Genomic DNA, 15,118 nt, shown 5'->3' with positions numbered 1-15,118 from the left:
CACCATCTATTGACGGAAGTGTATGGACAGTCGTGCATGGATGTCAAAAGCGTTCGCAAGTGGTGTAGAGCAGCGTTTCCCAACCTTTTTTGGCCAAGGCACACTTGTCGCGGGGAAAAAAATCACGAGGCACACCACCATTAGAAAATGTTAAAAAATTAACTCTGTGCCTATATTGACTATAATAAAGTAATTCTCTTGAATAGGAATCAAATAAGCACAAAGAAAGTATTTTATAATTACTTTATTATGAAATATTAAGTAAACAGAATAGTGAAAAATTATAAAATACTTTCAGTGCGAAACCTGGGCCTGTTTGGCTGAACACAAAGCTGATATTCTGGCTGGAATCGAAGAAAGACACACACGTAGCTCTTCGTCAACAGTTCTCAGTCTCTCTCTGTATTTGGTTTTCATAGCAATCATGCTTGAAAAGCTAATCTCACACAGATATGTAGTGGAAAAAGGGAGAAATGTCAAAATAGGTTTGTTTGCCAGAAGGGGGAACTCCTTGGCTTTATCCAACCAAAAACTGTCCAAAGGTAGATCAGCAAATCTTAGCTTGCAACCACGATTTTGTCTCAGTTCAATTAGTTCCTCCTGCTTCTGTAAAGTCATTTCCTTTCCAACAACTGATGCTGAGCTATAAGGGTCCCTAACCCAGTCAAGGCATTCAGTGGAGACTGAAGAGAAATAAAATGACAACTTCTCCTCAAGAGTTTTTAAATGCTTAACTATTATCTCACACAGTGCAGCAGTGTGAACACCTTGCCATTGCATGGTGAGTGTGAACACCTTGCTATTGCATGGTGAGTGTGAACATTTCAAGATTGCCACTTTCCTCGTGTTGATGCCAGAGTTGCACCTTTGAACGGAATCCATTTATTTTATCTGTACTTGTAAGCAGGTTTTCATTTCGGCCTTGCATTCGGGTGTTCAATTCATTCAGATGATGAAATATATCTGCCAGGTATGCCAGCCTTGCACACCACTCATCACTTGCAAGCTGCTTTGCGTAATCTGACCCCTCATTTGTCAGAAACACTTTAAGTTCCTCCCGCAGCTCATACACACGAACCAAGACCTTGCCACGCGACAACCACCGGACCTCCGTATGAAACAGCAAGGTTTTATGCTTTGCTCCCATCTCCTCACACAAAGCTGCAAATATGCGACTTTTCATGGGTCGTGACTTTACAATGTTTACCATGCGCACAACATCATCCAACACATGAACTAAGGCTGATGGTAAAGTCTTGGCTACGAGGGCCTCGCGGTGTAAAAAACAATGCGTAATAATCACATCTGGATTTCTTTCCTTCACTCTGCTTACAAAGCCTTTGGTGCGCCCGACCATGGCTGCAGCTCCATCGGTGCAGACACTTGTGCAGTTTTCCCACTTAAGTCCTCCTTGTTCAAGGTATTCTGATGTGACCCGAAAAATTTCTTCTCCTGTTGTTTTTTCTGGCAATACCTTGCAAAAAAAGAAGTTTTCTCTAATTGCATCACCATCAACAAAACGCACATTAGCTAAGAGTTGAGCATGTCCACTGATATCAGTAGACTCGTCAAGGTGCAATGCGAATTTCTCATTGATACGGATCTTTTCCAAAACCACACTTTCGATGTCTGCAGACATGTCATTAATACGTCTGGAAATTGTGTTGTTTGAGAGAGGGACTTTGGCTATTTCCTTTGCTGCTTCAGGTCCGAGCATCTCCTCTACAATAGCTTTGCAGGCAGAAAGTATTAATGTCTCTGCCACAGTGTGCGACTTTTTTGTCTTGGCTATAAGTTCAGCAACTTGATAGCTAGCTTTAAGAGCTCTTTCATTTACCTTTGTTGTTTTTCTCATAAAAGTTGCCTGTTTCTCCATGTTGTCACGCAGGCGAACAAAATAGTCCACATTCTTGTTTTGAAGCAAAGGGTGTTTCGTTTGGAGATGGCGTTTAAGTTTGCTTGGGACCATAGCACTGTTAGCTAGCTTTTCACCACACACCACGCACAGTGGAGTTGGTTTGTGTTCATCTCCAGTGAAAGTAAATCCAACTGAAATATAGCTTTCGCTATATTGCCTTGCGCCAGAGAATTTAACCATCTTTGCTTTCTTTTGGCCCCCACTCATACTCGGGCTCTCATCTGGCTCCAGATTTTGTTCAGAGTCCAGTTCTTTCCTTTTCAAAAACTTGTCCATCACTGCAGTATCAGTGTCTCTGTCCTCACAGCAGCCGTTGTCTCTCTGACACTGTGTGAGGCGTCTGCCTGCGTCTCATGGGGGCGGGGACACGGCGGACACTTGTCAAGATTGGCAGGGGGAGGAGTTATAGGACTGCACAGCGCCGTGACCACCTATGACACTGGCGGGGGGAGTGACGGGAGGAGTTATAGCGGGCGAACAGCACCGTGACACCCAGACCCGGTGGCACACCACGGTGCTTCAGACGGCACACTGGTGTGCCGCGGAACAGCGGTTGGGAACCGCTGGTGTAGAGAGTTTACATCCGGTCGTACTGAAATTCATGACGAAGAAAGGAGCGGGAGGTCGTCAATTGCCGACGAGTTCGTATTCTTTGAGTTTCGCGATTGTTGAGTTCGTAAAATGCGTAAAGATCGGAGGATCATCTGGATGCTCCTGAAGCTCCTCAACACTTCCTGAAGGGCATGGCGGCAAGCTGGTATGACATGGGCATTGTAAAACTGCCACAGCGTCTACAAAAATGCATCGACCGAAATGGCGATTATGTTGAAAAATAAAGCATTCTTCAATCTTTAAAGTGATGTAGCAATTATAGAAAATAAACGGTTCTTTGTATATCTAAAAATATAGGAGACCTTTTTTTTGGGATTGCCCTCGTAGTAATTTATTGAGAATATCTGTAATAGGTTTGAGAGCAGTATCCACAAATATTGCAAAGATTTCAAGATTTTAGTTATTTGAAGTCCGAGTTTATAATATTTTCACTTCCATTAAAAACGAACATGAACATCAGAAAATATATAAATGGAGCGAATTAGTTTACAATGTAAATATGAATCTTATTCAAAGGTTTGAAGATGCAAAATTTATTAATCTTTATTCTTATTTGTCAAAAGATTAATCAGTTACGAATTTTTGCGCTAAGAATAATCGCTTTGTTTGGGAATATTATACGCGAACAGGTTTTTCTCACAGTTAGAAATTAATAAGAAAAAATCATTGACCGATAAGCATCAGCAATCCATGATAAGTGTAATTTCTAATAATTTCTTTGCAAGGGTACAAACTTTATCAGATTAGAATTACCATCAAGTGCCAAGCTTTAGTAAGAAATAAAGATGTTTATAATTATTAATACAAATATCGGTATTTTTATTATAATTCTGAGCCATAATCTTTTAAGTCAGCTTTTCGAATGAGATTAAAGCTGCAAAGGTTTGAGATCACTAAAAGGAATGAAGCAGAAGTGGAGGAACGTTACAGAACAACTGAAGAATTCTACTTGCGCAAAATCCTGTTCGAATGCAACTGGAAGGAGGAATAACAAAGTAAAGAGACAAGTTAATAGTTCAAGTTAACTGATGAAGATATATTACTGCTGTGTGAAGACTTACGAAGTCAGATTGGCTGTCCTACGTGGAGGAAAAGAATCATTATAAATGTAATAGGAGGGATATAAACTAATTTGTGACCATCTATAATCCCCCTGCTTTCCGTTCAGTAACAAAAATTAATGAATATACAAGCTACAGACAGGAAGTATTCTATGCTTTACTGGAAGTACTTAAAAACATGCGGTATGACGATAATAATTAAAGTGATTTTATTCAATGTACTTAATTTCTTCGCCGTCTTTGTGAGAGAGAAAGAAGTAATAATCTTTAAGAAATTTCTTTAAAAACGAAACATTTCGAGTAGTACTGGGTAGAGACATTAGGTTGTTTCGAAGCAAGAGACGTGAAAAATGAGCAATGCCCTCGCCGGAACTCGAACATGGACCTCTCGAATACACGTCGAGTGTGCTACTGTTACACCACGACGGCATGCAGAAAGGAAGGGGAGAATACTTTATACCTGTTATCATATAAATTAATTCATCGTATAATTATCATAGTAATATAGTTGCTAAAAGTCTCAGCATTTTAGTGGTTTTTTTTTAACTTTTAGCAGTACTCAATATATTTAAGAAGCAGGCTGTTGTTTCATTATTTGCATCAAATCGAACACCAGTTTTAAAGCGCAGAGAATGAAAATGCTGTTTCTTGAAGAAGCTTATTTCATTAACAGCGGCAAGGGTTTTAAAGGGGAAAGGAGCATAATATATCATGATGCATTAAAGAAGAACTAAGTACATGGATTGTACCTCTAAGCAGCGGATGACCAGATGTGATGAACGTGTAGTTATAATCGTACTCTCTCCAGCCCAAGTCAGGACATAACACTGGACAACCTGTGACATCGCCAGCGGGGGCAGAACTTGCGATGTTTGTTGCACCGTACAAAAGTATCACCTTGGCAACATAACGCCACCGTGAGCCTCAAGAAGGCGTAGTTAATCTGGATACTAGTGTGAGGGGCCTTTACCTACTTATTCAGGGCGAATAATAGGTGGCTTCTGCACATATACTTAACCTAACTTAACCATGAAAAAGTCATACAATTCTTTTTCAAGCCCTGACGGTATATTGTAATGATTAAAAATTATAGGAGAAACGGAGAACGATGTGTGCCTCTTTAAATAAAAATTATTGCTCCTGAGTGATGTTCAAGTCTTGCATTAAAGTGAATAAGTAAATATCTTAAAGCCGAAAGAGCGTGCAGATCAAATAATATACACGATAGATAAATATACATCAGAGATGTGAGTAGATAAATATGCACCATAGATGTGAGTGCACTGGTGTGCAAAAATTAAGGCCGAGATGTTTTTTTTTTTCAATATAACGTTGTGCAAAAGCTTTCCAATGAACAAAAATTATATCATAAGATACCCAAGATGTAAGAACATGGGTAATGTAAGCAAAACATCCCCAAAAAGCAATCAAAATGATAGAAAGGAATTTTACCCAAAAAGGTAGCATGGAGCACAATGCAACAGAAGGCTGAAGCGTCCATGTTACAGGTGGTCCATGTCCATGTGGAGGTTTCACATCATTTGCCCATGCTGAATATGAGGTTTTTAATGAGTTGTTGAGGCACTGTTGTCCCTTCCTCTTGTAGCACTAATCGCAGTTCTGGAATTGTTACTGGGGATCAGTTACGTACTGCCACGTGTCTACATGGAAAGTTCCCTACATGCTCGACGGGATTTAGATCCAGAGACCTTGCCGGCAAATTCATGTGTTCAATATGCTCAGTCTCCAACAACTCTTTGACAATAACTGTGCGATGAGGTGGATCACTGTCATCAAAGAAGAGAACTGACGACTGACAGCACCTGTGAAAAGACGCATATAAGGAAGAAGAACCTCGATGACTGAGTCTCCTTGGAAGATGTAAAGGTTGGTACGGCTACTAAGAATTATGTCTCTCCAAACAAGAACTTCGTGATGTCCAAACCAATCCCCTTTGATGATGTTGAAGAGGTTTATTGCATGTTCCTCGTTCTCTCCAGATGTGTTATGCATCTCGAGTCGCATCTCAGACTAAATCCGCTCTCATTCGTAAAGAGTACTCAACTCGATTATTTATCTGTCCAGTTCTGGTGTTCTCTGCGCCGCAGAAAACGCATTCTGCGATGAGCAGGCGTTCATTGTATACACCGTACAGGTCGTCGTGAAAACAGAGCACCACAGTGCAGCCTCCGGGCTATGATAAAACGCAATATCGGTCATCCAATCGCCTGTTCCATGTGTCTTGAGATTTTTCTCAAGCCTATAGGGTTTGCCTATAGGGCAATATACCTGTCATCCGCTGCTGTGGTTGCTCGTGGACGACCACTGCTGAACCGTCAGATAGCTGTTTGAAATGCTCACCAAAGTCGTGAACAATGCTGTGAGCAATCCCGAACTCCACAGGCATACTTGTCACACTTAGACCTTTCTCATTCTTTTCAATGATTCGACCTCAGATAAAAGCATCCAGATGTCGTCTAACAGATTTATTGTTTGACATTTCACACTGAGGCAGCAACTTGACATCGTTCCAAACTGATATATGCCGTGCAATAGCTTTAACAAATTGCTGAGCTTACACCTCCAGCGAACTTTATACCGCTCGGACACTCCTCCAATACGTCTAGTTGCATGTATGCGCATGTGCTAATGAACCTGACCTTAGTCGATCTCCTGATTAGTCTTCCAGTTTGCTCTGCCTTTTCGTTCCACTGATAAGCTAATTTTTCAGCTCCGTTCTTAATTTTTGCACACCAGTGTAGATAAATATACACCATATGTGGAAACGCTTGGTATTAGTTCCCGAGGCACAAGTTTTGTATTCACATATCTTTTACGATATGTTTTAAAAGTATCATGAAGAGTAGTGAATGAGAAATCGTAAAGTAAAATTTTACGTAAATACGAAGAAATTCCTTAGTTTCCTTTTTAAAATCTATGATGAGCTTCTTGATTCTTCTATTAAATATACTGATTTCTCTTTTAAGGGCAGGGTCCCAATTACGGTGCCAAAGTTTCAAAATTCTGTTTCTTTCTTTGATGATGTCTCTGATATTGCGTGGGAGGCGAATATTATTGTTAGTTAATTGAACCGTAACAGTAGCATCCTTCAGAGGCTTTCAGTATACTGTCTGTGAAGATTTGTATAGCAAGATCGATATTCTGCTTGGTGAAAAGCGAAGTGAAGACTGGGGGATGTTTGATTAAAATATTGTGAAAGGTAATGCAATCAGTGTTCCTTCTGGTAATAGGAGGGTCTTCTTTTGAAACATCAAGCGAAGTAATAACTGGTACGTGATCAGAGGTAAGTTCTGCCTTGACTTCCAACGAAATAGGGGTAGAGTCCAGGATGTCCGAGTGATTTGGTATAGCTGGACGATAAGTGGCTTCAGAAGGGACATGTAATGCAACTGGGTGATTGCAAATGAAATTATGCAATATAAATTATGCATTGGTGTTAGATCGTCGACAACCCCATTCGAGGTGCTTGGCATTCATGTCTCCTGCAATAATAACTTGCTGGTCTCCAGGAAGTAAATTTTTTATCATATTTTCAGAGAGACGATGTCTTGGTGGATTATAAATAGCCTGTAAAATGAATGGTACCAAATTGCCGAAGTATAACGGCAACAGTCACACTTTCACAGCCAGTAAAAGTGTTTGTAGAGACCAGGTATGATTGAAGAGAATTTTTAACTAATTGCAGCTCCTACTCGTCGTTGGGAAAGTCTATCACCTCTGTAGGTGCGATAGTTGGATACATACAGTCAATCGGAAGGAATGACATGAGTTTTAGAGATCGTGCAGATATCGATATTATATTCTATAAGAAAGTCCGAAAGTTCATCAATTTTTGTTTACAATGCCTGCAGCATTCCAATAACAAAGTTTAAGCGAATCTGACTTATTGAACGTGTTGGTCGATGCTAGTATCATCTGATCCTGCATTTGCAGCATTTTGACGAATGTAGAGCACTGCAGCTTTACCCGTAACTTAATTAATGATCAATACAGCTTTATTTGTAGAACGGTGGACAAAATTGTTTGTATCACTTGTTTGGTAATTTAAAATGCAACGATTTTGAACGACTGATTTTAGCTAATTTTTGAGCATTAAAGTCTCATACAATAAAAACAGAGAAGCTAAAATTTTTCACTTTATCTCGAGATATACAGAATATATCTAACTAAATTCAAGTTTCTAAAATATAATCTATACTATTAAAATCTGTGCTCGTTTGTCTGTTCATTTGTTTGTTTGTGGCATTATCTCCTTCGAAACGGCGGGGAGTTGAATTTCCAGAAAGGTAACCCCCGCCCCGGGATTCCAAAAATTCGTTGGAAGCCGTTTCGATCATTCTCATCTTCGTACGACTTTAATTAGAGGAGATAGTAATTAAAAACACTGAAAACACTAATTTTCGCCCTCATTTTTCCGAGTAACAACATTCTCGCACACTGGAGATAAAAATCTGCTTCATTTCGAGAAGTGTTGCCATTGCCCGCTTTCAAATCGTAGAGATTGTTAAAAAATTTCTAACTTTTACGTATGAAATATAAATAGTATTGCCAAACATTAAATATAATATTATTCGCAAATCCAAAAACTTATGGGAAGCCATTTCAACTGTTCCTATCTTCGTATGACTTTAATCAGCTGAAATAGCAGATTAAAAACTCTGAAAACACTTAATTTTCGTACTTATTTTTCCGAGTGGCAACGATCTCGCGCGTTGGAGATAAAAATACTTTATTTCGAAAAGTGTTGCTACTGCTCGCTTTCAAGTGGCAGAATTTATCAATAAAAAATTTGTAAATTTTACAAAATATGAAATAAAAATAACATCGCCAAACTATATTCTTCTTCGTATTATTATTATATAAGATCATATTCTGACGTTGAAGAGAGCACGCGATTGCATGTGACGTCACTGTGTGTCGAAAATTGTTCGTTAATGGTCAGAATTTTAAATGAATAGCTGCTGTTGGCAACTCTTTTGTTTCAGGTCAGCATAACTGACACGATATATTATTGCCACGTTAATTCTTTTATTGATATTTAGAAAATGTTGTTATATTACATTAAATTCATATCATGACGTCATACCTGTTAATCCGAAGTGTCAAAAGTTTTTTTATTTCCTGGTTCGGCAATAAAAAAAAGTATTTACGCATTGGCTGTTGCTTGGAAAGAATGAACTAGTTTCGTTCATACTGAAGTACTTTCATACATTTACTTTTCCAGGGGAACATAGAAATTACAAATTTTGCTTTGTCGCTGGTCCATTAGTCTATAATAAGTCCTACATGAAGCACTGTACACTCATAACGAATTGTGTGTGGAAACTTCGAAAACAATATGTTTGGCTTGAACACATAAGATTTAAAATATCTTATGAAAAAAATAAAGTACACATCATAATAGCCATGTTTCACATTCTGTTGAAACTGCCGGTCTTGACGAAACCGATTTTCCTCCCTGAAGAAAGAACTAATGGTATCTGCTATCTGCGTAACTAGTGATTGATAACTTTAGAAGATTAATGGTGAATCGATGCTGATGGGTCAGATCTCTTTGTACGAATTGCTTCGCCCTCAACAATTTTTGTGGTAGATTCCGTGTTCATCTCCCCAAAAAACGATTACTAGTTGCTCTCCGTTCAAGATCAGTCATCAAAGAATCGAGATAGATAACAACACGTTTCTTTTTAGTAATCAAATAACTTCCTGATTATCTTATTATCAGTTATCTTTCTTTAAGGGATATTCTACCCTAATTTCCCCCGTTTTTTAATATTTTAGATTTATGGTGTGGACCTTTGCCAACCATGAATTCTATCTTTCATCTCTGTTGCCAAAGTTTTATTAATAAATGATGTGTACACGCTTCATCGGCAAAGTTATAAATCTAAGTACTTTAAGTCAGTTCCAGTGTACTTGTCAAATAATAATCTATAATAATGATTGCGGACGTATTTCAACTTTTTTTCTCTCCTTTAAAATATCGTTAGCTTACGGAATGGAATTTTAAATAGAAAATTTTATTTGATTTTTTTTCCAGCCGATATATGCTGTTACAGATACAACGGCAGTAAGGAATTAATTGAAATAGCAGTAACGATTTGATTTGAAAGTGCTATAAGAATTTGGAATAAAGAAATGAAAACCAATAAGGATGTGATTTGATTAATAAGAATTTGATATGAAGAACGAAAAACAATAGGTATTTAATTGAAATAGCAGAGAGTTATCCTGATTTTTTAAAGATGCAAGTTAATGTTTTGCTCATAATCCACAGGCAAACCAATAGCAATTTGTACGGGTAAGAAAAAAAAAATGGATTTAACCCAAAGAAACTTCGCTTGTAGAAATTTTGAGTAAAAACTATGTTGATGAATATTTTGATCTATGGTGTTATCATGGAAACCGGTGGGGACAAAATTTAATAAATTAGACAAAATTAATGAGATTGAAACATTATGTTTTTCTGCTTACATGCATGATGTGCTTAGCTTGTAAGGTTTACTATGATTTGATTTTTAGCACAAAGATGCGTTAGCTCAGAAGGGCTATTAATTTCCTTTTGGTATAAGATCGACACTGGCATAAGATTAACACTGGATGAAATAGGCATCGGCATAGGATCGATACTGTATAAGACCGACATCCGCGCAAGATCGACATTTCTTAAGATTGTCACGAGCATGGGACCGACACTGCATAAGATCGATACCTGCACAGGATCGACAGCGGTCCGTAGCTGACGTATGCGTAGACAAGTCTCGTAATTAGCAACGGTGAATAACAAAAAGGAAAATAATTTAATTAAATTATTATATTTTTAGGATGTCTGCAGAATATCGACGCTAACATAGGATCGACACTGACGTATGTAGACAACGTTTCAGAAGAATTTTCATTCAATTGTTATTACTTTAGAATACCTGAGTAGAATTTGTATCAGCGTTATACGGACAACAGTATAAAATCGACACTGCCAAATAGGATAGAAACCGGTTTTTGAGCTGCTGTGTCGATCGTTTATCGGCAGAAAAACTGTTGATTCTACACAGTGTCGAATCTGTGCCGCATTCCCAGAGAAAAGAGAAAACGTAGCTGCAGAATGCCTCAAGAGTATTTTCTGCAGTGGCCATCAGTGTGTATTTAAAATGCATGAACAAAGATGTTTTTAAAAACAAGTTGTAAGTTGCCATCAAGGATCACTCTAGATTGAATCGAGTAAAATCTCATATGGAAAAATGCTACCTGCAACGATATATTTAGCCAAGAATATGTCTAAATTCCTGTTTGTACGCATTTCAATGTGCAAATAGCCGAACCCACCAGAAAGACGATAACTTTGGCATGCTTTTATGCGAGAAGAAAGAGCAATCTAGATCTTTATCGTCCTTTACTGGCAATAAATTACATACTCTCATAGTAAGAAGAGCCACATGGTGATTCGATCCATCGGACCCCGTGGCCAAAGAAGGAAAAAAAGATGTTGCTCTCTAGAACATGTAATTCATATTCACGAAATGGACAAGGTCTTTCAAGGTCATATGCACGCCTTTTTTCGCAATTTTTTCCCCCCAACTGGTTCGACGTTTATGCAAAAAGCAGGTTTTGAAACATGCAGATTATGTGCGAAAGAGATATTGTTGCTTTATTTTTTGATTCATTGGAGAGATGGATGGCGACGGTTGTCATTACACGGGACAATGTATTTTTTTTTTTTTTGAAACATAGATCTGGCAACATTGAAACGAAATGTTGGAAGATTAATAAAATGCTAATGATAGGGAAAAGAGAGAGAGAGATCAGAAAAGGCGTTGAGATCACAAGACTGAAAAGAATGTCCTCCGAAAATAGATAGTTTCCAATTTCAAGCTCTCATACTTTCGAATTAAAGGAACTGAACTTTTTTTTCCTTCTTTCTTTGTTCTATATCGTCATTTATAAAAAATAATACGTCATTTATAAAAAATATGTATGAATAGTTAAGTTATTTTGGAATTTTTTAACGTTTGACAATACTGAATGGATCTGGGAAATGATTTTAAATGAATTAAGATTATCAATCCATAATCCTTAAATTGTTTTAGGAATCCTAATCAAGGAATCAGTGAGTGAAAACATGAAGGAATCAAGTAACTCCAGTAAATGTATAATATATGATTTCATTGAACAGATTTTAAAAAGAGAACAAACAAAGTATAATAAATCCTGCTATGAATCTGCAATGCAAACAAATCTGTAATCAAGCATATTTTGCTAATAATTTTCTTTAAGGAAAAGACATCTGGAACATTTTAATTTCTCTTATTGAAAACATGAAAAAATTAAATAAGTGCAGTAAAGATACAATATAAAATTTCATTGAACAGATTATAAAAAGATAACAAACTAAGTGCAATAAATCTTGCCGTGTACCTAGAATGCAACCAAATCTGTAATCAATCATATTTTGCTAATAATTTTCTTTAAGGCAGAAAAAGAGATCTGGATAAGGTATATCTTATTTTTCTTTATCTTAAGAAAGATCAGGAGATCAGGTAAAGGTATATCTTATTTTTCTTTATCTTAAGAAGTAACAATTTGATCCGAATGTAAAACAAACTTACACTCTGAACATGTTTTACAATAAAATGAAGAAGCTTGCCAATAAGACGGTTCCATATATAGGAAAAAGACAACTGACGTTTTTCTGTGAAATAGGTAATTAGATGTTAAAAATCCAGTGAGCCATCTTTAAGGCTACCACCCACTGATCGCTTCAGACCACCACCACCAGTACACAAGATCAAAATCACTCCAGTCAGTTTTGGTCTTCTATGGTGGTTGTCGTCTGATAGAAGATGCATTGGTGATGGCAGTTATTGATTTACTAAATGACTTTACCTTGTTCAAGTTACTTGAAGTTTGTTAAAAAAGAGGAGAATCGCAGCACATATGTTTGTTAAAACCGTTGTAAAATTAGTTTTTTTATTATTATGATGTCACGTTCAGTGTGCAGCTAATGGTCTTAACGTAGTTTCCTAATTTTGGTTCTCTCCACCCCGTTATAATAAGAGAGTATTTGGAGCTGTATTTGGAAAGGAAGCCCATTCTCTTGATTCCATCTACAATTCCGCCACTATTTACAATTTATTTTTCCATTCCTTTATGCCAAATAGAAGTAAAGATTCCAAAATATTTCTCTAGAGGATTTCAATATCTTTTTATCCACAGAGAAAATCTCCGTGTTAACTGAATAACAAAATTCTAAGAGTCTCAATATGCAAAAGAGATTCACATTCCTGAGAATATTTTGAAGTCGATTTTATGTGTAAATTGGATTCCTGTTAAATGACATACTTGGTGTAATAAATAATAATAATAACAATAGTAAGAAAGATTCCTCTGTTCAAAAATGTTGGGAAAAAATGCTTCTATTTAAAAGTAAAATATTGTTTTCTCATTCGACTTCTAAGGAACATCCGTTGGAATATATATATACTTGCTACATTACTCCTACCATTTCTGGAAACAATAGTAGAAAGTGTTTTTCAGTATTTGTGACAGACTGACTTTAGCATCGTTTCGTACAGCTTGAAGAGAAAACAGTGGAGTCAGGAGAAGAATGAGAAGTCTGACATATAAGGTGGGAGTGGCATGACAACAATTTGTTTATTTCTGACCAACGATTCTCAAGCTTTTCCCTGAAAGATGCTTTACTGTTTGCAGTTAAATACGAATAACGCTGTCCTGCATCATGTCGCTTCATACGTTTCTTCTGTAGAGAGTACACTAACGCCAATTAACAGCTAAATGAATTATGAGGAGTCTTTTAACGCCAATTCACAGCTAAATTAATTATGATAAGTCTTTTACATACGATATTTTTGAGAACTTTATGAACAAAGGAGCGTAACTTTAATTATTAATTAACAAGGGAATTAATTGAAAAGATAAATAGCGAATGATCTAGCAAAACAAAATCAGGTAAAGGTATATCTTATTTTTAGTTTTCTGTGATTTTTAGTTAGAAGCAAAACAAATTTGACTTATTTGTAAAGCTTATTTATTAAACAAAAGGTAAACAGCAAAAAAGATGCTATATGTTTGATATTATTAAAAAAATTAGAGATTTTTTCTCTCTGGAGCAAATTACAAAAAAAAAAAAAAAAAAAAAAAAAAAAAAAAACCTATTTACAAAAAACCAATATTACATGGTTGGTATGATTGTTAATACATTGTATGTCTCCCAGACGATGTAATACAGTCCGTACAACGCCTAGGCATGCTGAGTATCAAATTATCGATCTGATCTTGGGGGATATTACACCACTCAAAAAACAATGCTCTCCGAAGTTCCGGTAGACATGTAGGAGGAGGTTGACGGGCTGCAACTCGTCGGCCAAGCATGTTCCACACGTGCTGTACTGAATTCAAGTGCGGTGAGAATGCTGGCCAGTCCATACGGGTAATATCCTCCGATTGAAGGCATTCCCTTACGATGTGTGCACGGTGAGGACGGGCGTTGTCATCCATAAACACAAATTGTGCGCACATGGCGCTCCGAAACAAACGTACATGTTGTTCCAGAATGACGTCCCGATAGATTTGGCTCGTCATGGTTTCAATTTGAACATGCAGGTCAGTTCTGGAACCCAGAATAATTCCACTCCAAACGAGCACTCCTGCACCACCGTAACGGTGTCGTTCAATGACGTTTTCTTGGTGGTAACGGGTATCTAGAGCTCTCCATATGAAAGTCCGGCGAGAATCAAACTGCAAGCTAAACCTGGACTCGTCGGAAAACATCACACAAGCCCACTGTTGCGGTGTCCACAATGCTTGCTCTCTACTCCAGGCTAACCGCAGGCGACAGTGAGTTGCAGTAAGTGAAACGCATCTGACAGGTCTACGAGCATATAGACCAATCTGCCCTAAGCGTCTGTACACGGTCTGCCTTGAAATTGTCGTACCAGTAGCTGAAGAGAGCTGACGAGACAGGTCTGAGGCTGTGCTCCGCCTGTTTCTTTTGGCAGTAACTGCCAAATACCGGTCCTCATTCGGCGTTGTAACTCTGGGGCGACCTGTGCTGTAACGTCTACTCACATTACCATCATCTTGGAATCGTTGCCAAAGCCTGGAGATGACACTCTGGGCAACTCCAAGTTCGTCTGATACTTCCAGTTGGGTACTCCCACATTCCAGACTGCCGATAAATCTGCCACGTAAAAAATCATCCAAATGCGTCCTTTGTGTCATAACTATTCGGTTATTGCACTGAAATGCTTATAAAGCGCCTGCGAACAATTTTACTTCTTTGCCTGTATTCCTTACATATCACTCTCTTACACTCTCGTCATTGTGACGTACCATCGGTGTCATCTGGTTACTTACTGAAATTTGCATATGATTCTTGAAGATGTGTGTAGTGATTTTACAGGTGATATATTTATTTTAGAGTTCGATTTCCGCGTGACTCCGAATTATCCTTAATTTATGGACATGAGTGTAGTTAGAGAATAATGTTTTA

The 15,118-nt window shown here is 37.6% G+C and overlaps 2 protein-coding genes across 7 annotated transcripts in view; one reads left to right on the top strand and one right to left on the bottom strand.

Moving 5' to 3' along the window:
* Positions 1-15,118, top strand: part of LOC118191624 (exocyst complex component 4-like) — a 785,372-nt gene that overhangs the window by 125,927 nt on the left and 644,327 nt on the right. The window lies entirely within an intron of this gene.
* On the bottom strand, positions 800-2,194 carry LOC118185536 (zinc finger BED domain-containing protein 5-like). The gene has a single exon (XM_035355410.2). The coding sequence runs from the start codon at positions 2,192-2,194 to the stop codon at positions 800-802; it is 1,395 nt and encodes a 464-aa protein (XP_035211301.2).

Source organism: Stegodyphus dumicola, chromosome 7, assembly GCF_044657685.1.
Source record: "Stegodyphus dumicola isolate Sdum_Otavi_A_Nest chromosome 7, ASM4465768v1".
Lineage (NCBI taxonomy): Eukaryota > Metazoa > Arthropoda > Arachnida > Araneae > Eresidae > Stegodyphus > Stegodyphus dumicola.
Note: the sequence above shows the minus strand (reverse complement) of the source record. Positions and strands in the feature narration are given on the sequence as shown.

Excerpts from the sequence above, each read along its gene's own strand:
- LOC118185536 (XM_035355410.2), bottom strand. The coding sequence starts at position 2,194 with ATGGACAAGTTTTTGAAAAGGAAAGAACTGGACTCTGAACAAAATCTG.